Consider the following 14,562-nt stretch of genomic DNA (forward strand, 5'->3'; position numbering starts at 1 on the left):
TTAAACTGGGGGAGGTTCGGGGGTGGGATGGGCGTGTTTAGTATAATGAGGCTAATTGCCGGTATCTATCTTTTACTAAACACGCCCATCCCACCCCCGAACCTCCCCCAGTTTAACCCGCCAAAATAGCGTTTTAAATATCCCCATCACAAGTGAATCTTCATTCTGTATATCGTCCTGGCGAAGAGGGCACTTTGCCCTTGAAACGCGTTGACTTTAAATAAAGAGAATCTTATTCATCTAAAGGACTGAATTCTATGCCTGCAGCGCCGGATAGTGGTCTGACTATTTTTTAAGATTTTCTGCATATCTACTTTCCTGGAACACTTGGGACAGGAATAGACCCAGGCAGCAGCGCGGCATCCCCTTATGCTGGTGGGGAAATATACCAGCTAAGGCTCATTCAGCTGTTGTGACTCCTCACAACAGAATCCGGTAAGCAAAATACGCACCGTAAATTTATATTGTCTATAAGGCGGTACCACACATGAGGCTCTGTGTTTTTTGTCTCCCTTCTTGTCTACACATGTGGTATCGCCGTACTCAGGAGAAGTAGGGCAATGTGTTTTGGGGTGTATTTTTACATATACCTATGCTGGGTGAGAGAAATATCTCTGTAAAATAACAACTTTGAATAAAAAAAATGGGAAAAGTTGTCTTTTACAGAGATATTTATCTCACCCAGCATGGGTATATGTAAAAAATACACCCCAAAACACATTGCCCTACTTCTTCTGAGTACGGCGATACCACATGTGTGACACTTTTTTGCAGCCAAGGTGTGCAAAGGGGCCCAAATTCCAATGAGTACTTTTACGATTTCACAGGGCATTTTTTACGCATTTGGATTCCAAACTGCTTCTCACGCTTTAGGTCCCCTAAAATGCCAGGGCAGTATAAATACCCCACAAATGACCCCATTTTGGAAAGAAGAAAACCCAAGGTATTTCATGAGGGGCATGGCGAGTTCATGTAAAACTTTATTTTTTGTCACAAGTTAGTGGAATATGAGACTTTGTAAGAAAAAATAAATAAATAAATCATATTCTGCTAACTTGTGCCAAAAAAAAAAAACTTCCATGAACTCACTATGCCCATCAGCGAATACCTTAGGGTGTTTACTTTCCGAAATGGGGTCATTTGTGGGGTATTTCTACTGTCTGGGCATTGTAGAACCTCAGGAAACATGACAGGTGCTCAGAAAGTCAAAGTGCGTAAATACATTTTTTTGCACCATAGTTTGTAAACACTATGGGCCAGATTTATCATTAGCTCAAGTCAGAATAATGGAGTGAAAAAGTCACAAATTTTTGCGCAATCGCTTAAACTGCGCAAAAATTTGCGACTTTTTTCTGCTCTGCACTATGCTTGCCAGTTTTCTGAAAGTGGGCGTGTTTTCTTATGTAAATGAAGCTCTAGACAGATTTACTATTGTGACTATTTAAAAAGTTGCAAAAAAGTCGCCAAAAAGTCGCAATTTCACTCCAGTGAGGACCATGCTTATCTTATGAGACTTTTTAATAGAACATGCGACTTTTTCATCAAAACGTGCGACTTTTTCGTAAAGATGTGCGACTTTTGTAAAGTTGCTTACTGACGGATAAACTGCTACCGTCAAACCACATTTATTACAGTCTTAAAGGGCCGATCATAAATCTGACTTGGCTAAAACTGACTTTAGCCATATGTGAAAGTGGAGTGAGCTGTCAGAGTCATGATAAATCTGGCCCTATAACTTTTACCCAAACCAATAAATATACACTTATTGCATTTTTCTTTTTATCAAATACATGTAGAACAATAAATTTAGAGAAAAATGTATATAGAAATGTAGTTTTATTTACAACAGAAAGTTAAAAATGTCATTTTTTTGCAAACATTTTGGTCAATTTTGATTAATATCAAAAAAAGTAAAAATGTCAGCAGCAATGAAATACCACTAAATGAAAGCTCTATTAGTGAGAAGAAAAGGAGGTAAAATTCATTTGGGTGGTAAGTTGCATGACCGAGCAATAAACCGTGAAAGTACTGTAGTGCAGAAGTGTAAAAAGTGGTCTGGTCATTAAGGGGGTTTAAGCTAGGGGGGCTGAGGTGGTTAATTTAGAAATAACCCCTTTAAAGAGACCAGTACTGTATGGAGACTTATTGGCAATGTTCCATGGAAAAGAATATGCAAAGAGGTGTCACCCAAGGAAGAGAACCATCTCACTAGTGCCACCTTGTGCAAGTGTAAGTATCTATACATTGGTGGCCTCTTTAAGAAGACCCAGCACCCTGCTTAAGTGGAAAAGTGGAAAAAGCTGCAGACTTCACCCTCTCTGTTGTAAACGGTCTTATCTTTGCAAGGTTCTGAATCTCCTTAAAGAGACAAGTCCTGTATGGAGACTTACTGGAAGTAAGGAGCCTGTACTCCAGGGTATGGAGACTGATTGGCAATGCTCTGCAAACTGTGAAATCCACAGGGAAGATCCATAGCATTAATTTACATCAGTGATAGAAAATCCACAGCTAACCAGTCTCACGTGAAAGCAGCCTAACACTACAATATCCACACTAATAGTAGCCAATGTTTCCAATAACACATCTTGATGCTCTCCAAAAGAAAAAGAATATAAAATATTGTACTTTCATACCTTTTAATGGCTAACTAAAATAAATGATGGTATGAGGCAAGCTTTTGATACTCTGAGGTCCCTTCTTCAGGCCTGAAAAAATCTCTAAAAGAACATTGATATACACAGGAAAGAACAGAGAGGTGGAGTAATAAATTGCAAAACACCAACTAAGGCCTCATGCACACGGCCGTTGCTCTGCTGTTCCGTGCATTGGGAACTGCATTTGCTGTCCCCAATAAGCGGGCCCTATCCGTGCAGCTGCTGTGTCGGATCCAGATCCATTCAACTTGAATGGGTCCGTGATCCGTCCGCACCACAAGAGAAAAGGCACGGAGAGAAACCCCACGGAAGCACTCCGTAGTGCTTCCGTGGGGTTCAGTGCCTCCGTTCCGCACCGCACCTTCCAGATTGCAGACCCATTCAAGTGAACAGTCCGCATCTGTGATGCGGTGAGTACACGGCCGGTGCTCGCATATTGCGACCCCCCCAGAAGGTTCGACCCAGAAGGAGTGCTAAAAGATTTTATTGTCAGGGCCCCTCAACAGTATTATACAGTGACAGTATATACAGTGACATGAGAGAGCGATCCACAGGAGTGGGGGTTGCAAAGAAGTTGCTGGAGGGGGGCCCAGTCATTTCTAGTTACACCACTGAATACCACCCTACATAGATCAAGGAAAGTCACACTTTGTGTTTTCCCAGGTTTGCTCTCGACTTCGTCTGCTACAACGATGACATTGCGTTTCGTTTTAACCCACGATTTGAAGAGGGAAAAGTCGTATGCAACACAATGCAGAATAAGATTTGGGGCTCCGAGGAGAGAAAGCATAATATGCCATTCCAGCTGAACACCAAATTCGAAATAGTTGTCCTGGTGATGGCACATGCTTTTCAGGTGGGTACTGGCAAGTGAGGTGTGTCTATCTGAAAAAAGAACAAAAGAAGTATGTTACGACATATCCACATAGCATGTGTCAGATGCATCCATAGGTTCCCATTTATCTGATGGATCTGAAGCGAATGTCCCTTTGGCACCCGTTTGGTTGGTATATGTCACTATTGCTTTTCTTTTGCTGTATAGAATAGTGTTGTTGATTACATTATTCATACCACAGTCACACACCATATACATACATACAGACTGGATGCATCCGTCAAAGGTGTACATCCGGAAATCCTTCAGACATATACATCCAATGTACATAATAGAGCTTAGACCCTTTTAGCTGTAATATTGTAATTAGTGATGGCCAGTTCGCAGTGTTCGCCAGCGAAAAGTCCTTACCTGTGCCTGTGCATGAGCCGGTCTGAAACAAATGCGGTCACCGGGAGCAGGCAGTTCCGAGAACAGCCCGATGAAGGCCCCCTGCAGCTGTTCTCGGAACTGCCTGCTCCCGGTGATCGCATTTGTTTCAGATCGGCTCGCGCACAGGTAAGGACTTACCTGTGCATCGCCGGACTTGTGAGTTAAGATGGCAGCTCGCATGTGTTCACTGGCGACCACTGCGAACTGGCCATTACTGATTGTAATGTGTTTATTTCACCTTCATTGCTCCTATCTCCCGTTCTGGGCTGTGGTCACATGACCATGTCCATGCAGCTTATTTCCTGTTATGTTATGTCCATGGGCGGGGCAGTGATAGGGGAGTGTCTATGTAAATAACTGGGTAAGAGGAGCTATACACCAGCTGGACATTTTTAGGGGCGGTGCTGGAGCTGTGGCAGAGGAAGGAGAAGTGCATCATGGGTTTGGCTGGATACATCAACAGGAAGTGCTACATACAGGATGGAAAGAAACCAGAGTGATTGGTTTATAAGGTGAAAACAGGTCAGGAGAGTCCATTCAGGGACACAGTGGTCTAAATGTACTATTAGCTACACAGGGTAAAGTTCTAGACAGAGAGTCTTTAAATGTGCCAGACTTATCATAGCGGCTCAGGTTGTATGATAAATCTGGCATCTATAGACTGCTTATGACAGTGAAAAGTTGTCTCACTTTCTTTAACATTTTTAGGGCAGAAATTTTACTGCATGTGCAAAAAAAGTCACATTTTAGGACACCTCTCCTTTTTGGGTAGGGCACACCTCCTTGTAAAGGTGAAAATTAATGCTCTAAATTGTGCCAAAATGCAACAAAATTCTAGACAAATTTAAGGAGTAGATTCAATAGAGAATCTGACCAAGTGTGCTACTACTCTGAGGGAAAGTAGCAGCCAGTGGTGAATGTAGGCCCACAGAGAGAGAGAGGGTCCATCCTTGGTTAGTTGCATTCCTGATTTTAAAAAGGTAGAAACAACCTCAGGTCCTACAATGAATGCTGTGATCGTGGGAATTAAAGGTTTTTCTGGGAGTAGAATATTGATGTCCTCTCCTCAGAATAAGTTATCAATATCTGATCGGTGGTGGTCCAACTCCTTTAGTGAGCACCATGACCTCTTCCTTGGTCAGTGATGTCACGTTCATCGGTTGAATAACCTAGTTGCCGTTCAGTCCCATTTAAATTTAATTAATGGGGCTGAGCTGCAATACCAAGCACAGTCCCTATACAATGTATGGCACTTGCTTTGCTGTGAGGAGGCCACAGCCTCTTTAAACAGCTGATCGATGGGGGTGCTGGCCATCAGACCCCCACCAATCAGATATTGATGACTTATCCTGAAGATAGGTCTTCAGTTTAGGAGTCCCAGAAAACCCCTTTAACCCAGGGATTATATTAAGGATACTTGGTCCTAGAACCGCCAAGTCCTAATGCCCCTAGTAAATAGTTGCCAACATTCTTTTTGCCAACCTCGGCTGAGAAACTCTCCATACTGACACACCGACTTACTTACATATGCCCCACCTATTTCTAGCCTGGGGTAGCTCCAATTTGCAGGGATTGTCTCTGAATAGGAGTCCAGGCCATGCCATACCCAAATCTGGTCATCCATTATGGCCCGGGCCTCATTCCCCATCAGGTCTCTGATGTCCTCAACAGCAGGCGCGATGTAGTGACGACGTGACGTCATCACACTTGCTGGGCCACATACCACAAAGTAAACTCTTGACTCCTAGTTCTAGTAGGCATTTTATTTTCATATTTTATCACATAACTGAGTGGGTGGTTGTATGGCAAGTGTGAGCAGTCTTGACTAGCCACAGGGAGGGGGGCCTAGCCTTGTCTACTTATGTCCCTGTCTCTGAAAATTAGGGACAGTCCCTGCAAATTCAGGACTGTTGGTAACTATGCTAGAGGTGTTAAAGTTATTAAAGTACATGTGTATTAACGCACATTTATAGGGAATATTGGATTGGTGGGGCTCCTACTGCAGGGACCTTCACCTATAATGAAAGCAGGTACCCTGTGCCCCTCGGAATTCCCTGAATCAAACGGAGTGGCAGGCTGGGCATGCAAACTTACGTTCCATTCATCTCTAGAGGAGTTCCAGTTGTCTTAGGAACTCCCGTAGAGATTAATAGAGCGGCAGTGCACATGGTCGACCTGCCGCTCTCATTTTAGGGGGCTCTGAGTATGGGGTAACTGTTCTCTTGATCAATGGGGTCCCACTGGTAGGACAAACACGATTTAATAGTTATCTCCTAACCAATGGATAGGTAATAACTTTTAATAACCTATCCAATCCCCTATTGGCTATACCCAATCCCAAATCCACAAACCCGATTCGGGTTGTTGTCGAATGTTTTGATATGTGCAATGGGGAGATGCAGCTACAGTGTGCAGGGAGCAGGAGTGGCGCGGGTGCCGGAGAGTGGCGTAAGTATAACCTATATGAGGTGCATTAGGGGGGCCATTATAGCGGTTGTACAACCCTTTAAACTATGAGACTTACTGTAGTTTGTCAGTGCTAGTGTAGTGCCCTGGAGCAGGGAGTACTTTGACATTTGGAAATTTTTGGACATTTGCCTATTTCCCCTATAAAAAGTTAAAACTTCTTACTTTATTTCTCTTGAAAGGGTTAACTTGCACTGTTTAATATTGTGTTACTGCGTTTTATATATATGTTGTGATATATATCTGTTGTGGAAATTTTATCAGGATGTGTTCTGGGCAATAATATATTGTGTATTGTCATCATGTCTCTCAGTGTCAGGATAAACTATTGGAGTAGATATCTTCCTGTGTATGTGGAGACACCGCTGCCGGGTGCAGAGGTCTCCGTCGGTGAATGGTCCATGTGCTATGCGCTGTGCTGTGGGCTGAGGGCAGGGCCGTCTTTAATATTGATTGGACCCTGGGCAAAAATTTACTTGGGCCCCCTGGATCCCGCCTTCCCACACCTTAGCAGGCAATCACGCCCTCCACCACAACACACACACACAAAAAAAATACACACACCTGGTAGAGTACAGTGAATGACTGTAAATACTTCCAGTTCTGAAGACCACACCCACAGTATACAGGCCCCCCACAGTATACAGCCCCCCCCCCCACAGTATACAGGCCCCACACAGTATACAGGCCCCACACAGTATACAGGCCCCCCACAGTATACAGCCCCCCCACGGTATACAGCCCCCCACAGTATACAGCCCCCCCATGGTATACAGCCCCCCACAGTATACAGCCCCCCCCAGTATACAGGCCCCCCACAGTATTCAGGACCCCCACAGTATACAGACCCCCCACAGTATACAGCCCCCCCTCACAGTATACAAGCCCCACACAGTATTCAGCCCCCCCACAGTATTCAGCCCCCCCACAGTATACAGGCCCCCACAGTATACAGGCCCCCCACAGTATACAGCCCCCCACAGTATACAGGCCCCACACAGTATACAGCCCCCTCACAGTATACAGCCCCCTCACAGTATACAGGCCCCACACAGTATACAGGCCCCCCACAGTATACAGGCCCCCCACAGTATACAGGCCCCTCACAGTATACAGCCCCCCACAGTATACAGGCCCCCCACAGTATACAGGCCCACACAATATACAGGCCCCCAAACAGTATACAGCCCCCCCCCCCCCCCACAGTATGCAGGCTCCCCACAGTATACAGGCTCCCCACAGTATACAGTCCCACACAGTATACAGCACCCCACTATACAGTAGTTTACAGTATATTAGCATAACAGCACCTTTTTCTGATGTAATCTTCACAAAAAAAGCTCCAAACTTCTACTGCAACACTCCTGTTAGGACCTGTGATGACCTCATAGCCATGTGACCAGTAATATTGCTAGGTTACTGGTCACATGGTGATGATGTCATCTAAGGTCCTAGATTACATTGACAGCTCTAACAGTACGGGACTCAGTGCCGGCAGGCATGGCATGGCAGCACCCCCTGTGTAGCTGACAGCTTGACATCCGGGGCAGTGGCTAGCAGGGCTCCTGGGCCCTCCAGGAGCAACTGGGTCCGGGGCAGCTGCCCCTTTTGCCCCTTGATAAAGACAGCCCTGGCTGAGGGAGACTGATGTGTTCAGCAGAGCAGTGTTTTCTTGGCGAATGTATGGACGCCGGCTAGGGCGCCCGCTCAAGACGCAGATTTATTGGCTTGGAGTGGATGCATTTGTTAAGAGAACAATATATGAACGGAACGTGCGTTTGTTGTCTCTAATGCGCCTGATCAGCCGGTGGAGATAATGACGTTGTCCTGTAAATAAACCTGCATGTGGATCATAGTAACTTTATTTGGCATTGATCACTGAGCAAGGCTGGATAAAGTTCACTCCAGTGGTAATGGGAGATTATTGTATACATGTGTTTTGCTAGCTGACTATGTTATTTTAAATGATGGTGGTTTCTCATCTTCCTGTATCATCACTTTCTGTATATCATCACTTCCTGTATGTTTGTTACATGAAGGAAGTGGTCGAGTGACGGGCCTGCCCCTTTCTATTGTTACACCCTTTTTGTGGCTAAGAAATAAAAGTGAAGAGACTGGGCAGAAGGAGAGGCAGTGCTCAGCAGAAGTCTACAATGAAGCACCATGTCTGACTCTTGAGGAGGTTTACATTTCCTTACTAGACATGTTGCGAACATAAAATTTTCCATTCGCGAACGGCGAACGCGAATTTCTGCAGATGTTTGCGAACGGGCGAACCGCCATTGACTTCAATAGACAGGCGAATTTTAAAACCCACAGGGACTCTTTCTAGCCACAGTAGTGATGGAAAAGTTGTTTCAAGGGGACTAACACCTGGACTGTGGCATGCCGGAGGAGGATCCATGGCAAAACTCCCATGGAAAATTACATAGTTGACGCAGAGTTGGATTTTAATCCAAAAAAGGGCATAAATCACCTAGGAATCCAAAATTTCTTTGAACAACGTGGTTTAAAAAATCCAGTGTGTGTATACGATCAGGTATGATGTTGTATCGATCAGGTAGTGTAAGGGTTACGCCCGCTTCACAGACATTGACAGACCAAACTCCCCTTTTAATGCACCGCAAACAGTCCATTTGCCCAACCGCAAACTTCCCATTTGCACAAGGTTGGATACCAAGCTAGCCATGTCCCATTGATGTCATTGAAGGTTTCTTCCTCCACCCAGCGACGTACAACACCAAGGGTCCCCGAAAGGTGAATTGAATTGATTTTTCGAACAGGGAGATGGTTAAAAAAATGCTTGCTCCCTCTCCTTTGTTTGAATCCACGCCACGGTCACTGCAGTCTGCGCCGTGCAATTTACTGTCACACCCGATATGAGTGGTATTTTCTGTAGTACTATTCTCATCAGTTTAATCCCTGTTACGTGACGTCCCCAATCTGGGGTCCATTTATTAAATTGATTTTGCATTATTTCTAATAAAAAAAATCATAATAAAGTCTCTTAATAGTTTATTTTATGTATTAAAAACCCATACAACTTTAAAAAAAAAAATAGAAAAATAATGTTTTTTCTATGAAAAATTATCCAGCCGATCACTTTTAGGGCTCATTCAGACGGCCGTATGCTATCCGCAAAAATGCGGATCCGTTTTTTTGCGGATTAGATGCTGACCTATTCACTTCTATTGGGCCCTTTTCTATTCCAAGGATCCGCAAAATAAATGAAACATGTCCTATACTTGTCCGTGAAAATCAGGACATGGCCCTATTGAAGTCTATGGGTCAACAAAAATACTGAATGCTATCCGTTTTTTTGCGGATCCGTTTTTTTGCGGATCCGCAAAAAAACGGATAGCATTCAGTATTTTTGCGGACAGCATACGGCCGTCTGAATGAGCCCTTAGTCTGATCATAATGAAGCAACGGCCTTATCATCTGGGGTGTGGCAACATTGCCAACACACTCATAGAGGTGATGATCGCTTCATTGTGATAAGCAAGCCCCTTCACCACAACAAGGTACCGATCACGTAGGGGAATTGACACATTTATGTGCTTTTTTTTGTTTTGTTTTTGCAGCCACAGTGCAGCACTAGAGGCCAGAAGAATTAGGCATGTACACATGCCTGAAAAATTAGGTATTGTAGCAGTGGCCGGAAAAATTGATGTTTTCCAGGCAGAAAGGTGACTAAAACATTGCGGCTTGAACCCTAGTTCACAAAAGTCATCCGGTATGCAGACATTAAATACAGCAGCGTGGGGACCATTTTGAGGCCAAGGCATGTCATCAGGCCTTTTGTTAGTCAAACGTATCCCCCACTGTCAGTCCCTTCGGGATCCATGCCTCATTCATCTTAATGAAGGTGAGGTAATCAACACTTTTTTGACCGAGGCGACTTCTTTTGTGAGTGACAATGCCTCCTGCTGCACTGAAGGTCCTTTCTGACAGGACACTTGAAGCGGGGCAGGCCAGTAGTTCTATCGCAAACTGGGATAGTTCAGGATCGCCAGCTAATAGTTTGGGACATCACTATTCCTTACACAAAACAGCTTGATACATGTGCTTGATGCAAGCAAATGTCTACAACATATCCTGTTCATAATCACTGTATTTACATGGCTCTGTGGAAAGGGTTAATGAACAAGGGCTTTGATTGAGAAGCTGGCAATTTTCCACAGCTGCCATCAGGTTTAACCACTTAAGGACCACAGGTTTATACCCCCCTAGTGACCAGGCCCTTTTTTACAAATCGGCACTCCACAACTTTAGCGGTTTATTTCTCGGTCATGCAACTTACCACCCAAATGAATTTTACCTCCTTTTCTTCTCACTAATAGAGCTTTCATTTGGTGGTATTTCATTGCTGCTGACATTTTTACTTTTTTTGTTATTAATCAAAATTTAACTATTTTTTTGCAAAAAATTGTCATTTTTCACTTTCAGTTGTAAAATTTTGCAAAAAAAACGACATCCATATATACATTTTTCGCTAAATTTATTGTTCTACATGTCTTTGATTTAAAAAAAATGTTTGGGTAAAAAAAAAAAATGGTTTGGGTAAAAGTTATAGCGTTTACAAACTATGGTACAAAAATGTGAATTTCCACTTTTTGAAGCAGCTCTGACTTTCTGAGCACCTGTCATGTTTCCTGAGGTTCTACAATGCCCAAACAGTAGAAAAAACCCACAAATGACCCCATTTCGGAAAGTAGACACCCTGAGGTATTCGCTGATGGGCATAGTGAGTTCATAGAACTTTTTATTTTTTGTCACAAGTTAGCGGAAAATGATGATTTATTATTATTTTTTTTCTTTTTTCTTACAAAGTCTCATATTCCACTAACTTGTGACAAAAAATAAAAACTTCCATGAACTCACTATGCCCATCACGAAATACCTTGGGGTGTCTTCTTTCCAAAATGGGGTCACTTGTGGGGTAGTTATACTGCCCTGGCAATTTAGGGGCCCAAATGTGTGGTTAGTAGTTTGAAATCAAAATGTGTAAAAAATGGCCTGTGAAATCTGAAAGGTGCTCTTTGGAATGTGTGCCCCTTTGCCCACCTAGGCGGCAAAGAAGTGACACACATCTGGTATCGCCGTACTCAGGAGAAGTTGGGGAATGTGTTTTGGGGTGTCATTTTACATATACCCATGCTGGGTGAGAGAAATATCTCTGCAAAAGATAACTTTTCCCATTTTTTTATACAAAGTTGGCATTTGACCAAGATATTTATCTCACCCAGCATGGGTATATGTAAAATGACACCCCAAAACACATTCCCCAGCTTCTCCTGAGTACGGCGATACCACATGTGTGACACTTTTTTTGCAGCCTAGATGCGCAAAGCGGCCCAAATTCCTTTTAGGAGGGCATTTTTAGACATTTGGATCCCAGACTTCTTCTCACGCTTTCGGGCCCCTAGCATGCCAGGGCAGTATAAATACCCCACATGTGACCCCATTTTGGAAAGAAGACACCCTAAGGTATTCCGTGAGGGGCATGGCGAGTTCCTAGAATTTTTTTTTTGGCACAAGTTAGCGGAAATTGATTTTTTTTGTATTTTCTCACAAAGTCTCCCTTTCTGCTAACTTGGGACAAAAATTTCAATCTTTCATGGACTCAATATGCCCCTCACGGAATACCTTGGGGTGTCTTCTTTCCGGAATGGGGTCACATGTGGGGTACTTATACTGCCCTGGCATTTTAGGGGCCCTACAGCGTCAGAAGAAGTCTGGAATATAAATGTCTAAAAAAATTTACGCATTTGGATTCCGTGAGGGGTATGGTGCGTCCATGTGAGATTTTATTTTTTGACACAAGTTAGTGGAATATGAGACTTTGTAAGAAAAAACAAAAACAAACAAAAAATTTCCGCTAACTTGTGCCCAAAAAAATGTCTAAATGGAGCCTTACAGGAGGTGATCAATGACAGGGGGGTGATCAGGGAATCTATATGGGGGTGATCACCCCCCTGTCATTGATCACACCCCTGTCATTGATCACCCCCCTGTAAGGCTCCATTCAGACGTCCGTATGATTTTTTACGGATCCACGGATACATGGATCGGATCCGCAAAACACATGCAGACGTCTGAATGGAGCCTTACAGGGGAGTGATCAATGACAGAGGGGTGATCACCCATATAGACTCCCTGATCACCTCCGTCATTGATCACCCCCCTGTAAGGCTCCATTCAGACGTCCGTATGATTTTTTACGGATCCACGGATACATGGATCGGATCCGCAAAACACATGCGGACGTCTGAATGGAGCCTTACAGGGGGGTGATCAATGACGGAGGTGATCAGGGAGTCTATATGGGTGATCACTCCTCTGTCATTAATCACCGCCCTGTAAGGCTCCATTCAGACGTCCGCATGTGTTTTGCGGATCCGATCCATGTATCAGTGGATCCGTAAAAATCATACGGACGTCTGAATGGAGCCTTACAGGGGGGTGATCAATGACAGGGGGGTGATCAATGACAGAGAAGTGATCAGGAAGTCTATATGCGTGATCACCCCCTTGTCATTGATCACCCCCCTGTAAGGCTCCATTCAGACGTCCGTATGCATTTTGCGGATCCGATCCATGTATCCGTGGATCCGTAAAAATCATACGGACCTCTGAATGGAGCCTTACAGGGGGGTGATCAATGACAGGGGGGTGATCAATGACAGGGGGGTGATCAGGGAGTCTATATGGGCTGATTAGTGGTTTATAAAGGGTTAATAAGTGACAGGGGGGGTGTAGTGTAGTGTAGTGGTGTTTGGTGCTACTTTAGTGAGCTGCCTGAGTCCTCTGGTGGTCGATCCTAACAAAAGGGACCACCAGAGGACCAGGTAGCAGGTATATTAGACGCTGTTATCAAAACAGCGTCTAATATACCTGTTAGGGGTTAAAAAAAATCACATCTCCAGCCTGCCAGCGAGCGATCGCCGCTGGCAGGCTGGAGATCCACTCGCTTACCTTCCGTTCCTGTGAGCGCGCGCGCCTGCGTGCGCGCGTTCACAGGAAATCTCGGCTCACGCGAGATGACGCCTATTGGCGTTAGCGTAGCCTGGGAGAGCCGCCGCAATGACGCCTTTCGGCGTTAGCGTGGCGGCAAGCGGTTAAAGAAGAGCATGTTTTGGAGGGAAAAACCCAGATGTTGTTTACCACCAAAAAGCAGACAGCCTGACCTTTTAAATGTCTGGTTTTAGCTATGTTGTTATGTCTGGAAACTTGTTTTTGTCTGGAAAACCTGCTGTGTCATTGCCATTGAGTATCATTGAAGCTCTAATGTAAGTCTATACCAGACGGGAGCTGAAACATTGTATCCATTTGTGCTGAGTTTCTCCACTCCACCCCTCCCACTAGAAGGTTCTAGTCTAGCAAAAACTGTATCTAAGGAGAGAAGTCAGAGCCCCTAGTGTGCTGCAGTTAGAGAACAGTGCTTGGAAGAGAAGACTCTGCCAGACTACTGAGTGACCAGAAGAAGACGCTGAGACGGGGATACGCTGCCACAGACCCTGGATCACCAGCCTTGGACCAGGGCACCAGCTTTCTGAGAGAAAGAGGAACAGCTAGCTCAGGCCTTTCCTCAGCATCAAACCCTTTTTCTGACAGGGAGGAGACTGGAGAAGCCAGCCCTATATTGTTTTGTCCCTGAATTCCTCCAGTAAAGAAGCACCCTGGTTTACTGCAAACCCCGACCCTCTGTGCTTATTTCCCATTGGGGTGCACCACACCTTACCTTCCGGAGAGCAGCAACACGTGGTGACACCTCAACAGTGTCCGGGGGGACCCAGCGTACCGCTGGGGCCTCCCCCAAACCCAGCGTCTGCACTAGTATCAAAACAACACAACATTTGTGGCCATTTTGCCTACTAATACTATAGACATGTATCTATAACTATACAGTCTCCTGGCGTCTAAAGGGATGCTACATTTTAAAATGATTGTATATATTATAAAAATTCTAATATTATTAATATTCAGTCAGATTTAAACCTTATTAGAATTATATTCTTTCTTCATTCAGGTTTCTGTAAATGGACAGCACCTACTAGAATATCGTCATCGTGTCCCCTATGAAAACATCCAGTCCCTTGAAGTCACCGGAGACCTCCTTTATAGCGCTGTCAGCTATAGTAGCTCTGTAAGTTCCTCATGTTAGAATATTCC

The 14,562-nt window shown here is 44.4% G+C and overlaps 1 protein-coding gene across 1 annotated transcript in view; it reads left to right on the plus strand.

The window, feature by feature from the left end:
• LOC122919749 (galectin-9-like) overlaps positions 1-14,562 on the plus strand; it is a 48,987-nt gene that overhangs the window by 15,585 nt on the left and 18,840 nt on the right. Inside the window, exons 3-5 of the mRNA XM_044268934.1 lie at positions 337-435; positions 3,318-3,510; positions 14,420-14,536. Coding sequence (XP_044124869.1) covers positions 337-435; positions 3,318-3,510; positions 14,420-14,536 — 409 coding nt within the window. The remainder of the gene's footprint in view (positions 1-336; positions 436-3,317; positions 3,511-14,419; positions 14,537-14,562) is intronic.

Source organism: Bufo gargarizans, chromosome 9 (genome assembly GCF_014858855.1).
Source record: "Bufo gargarizans isolate SCDJY-AF-19 chromosome 9, ASM1485885v1, whole genome shotgun sequence".
Classification (NCBI taxonomy): domain Eukaryota; kingdom Metazoa; phylum Chordata; class Amphibia; order Anura; family Bufonidae; genus Bufo; species Bufo gargarizans.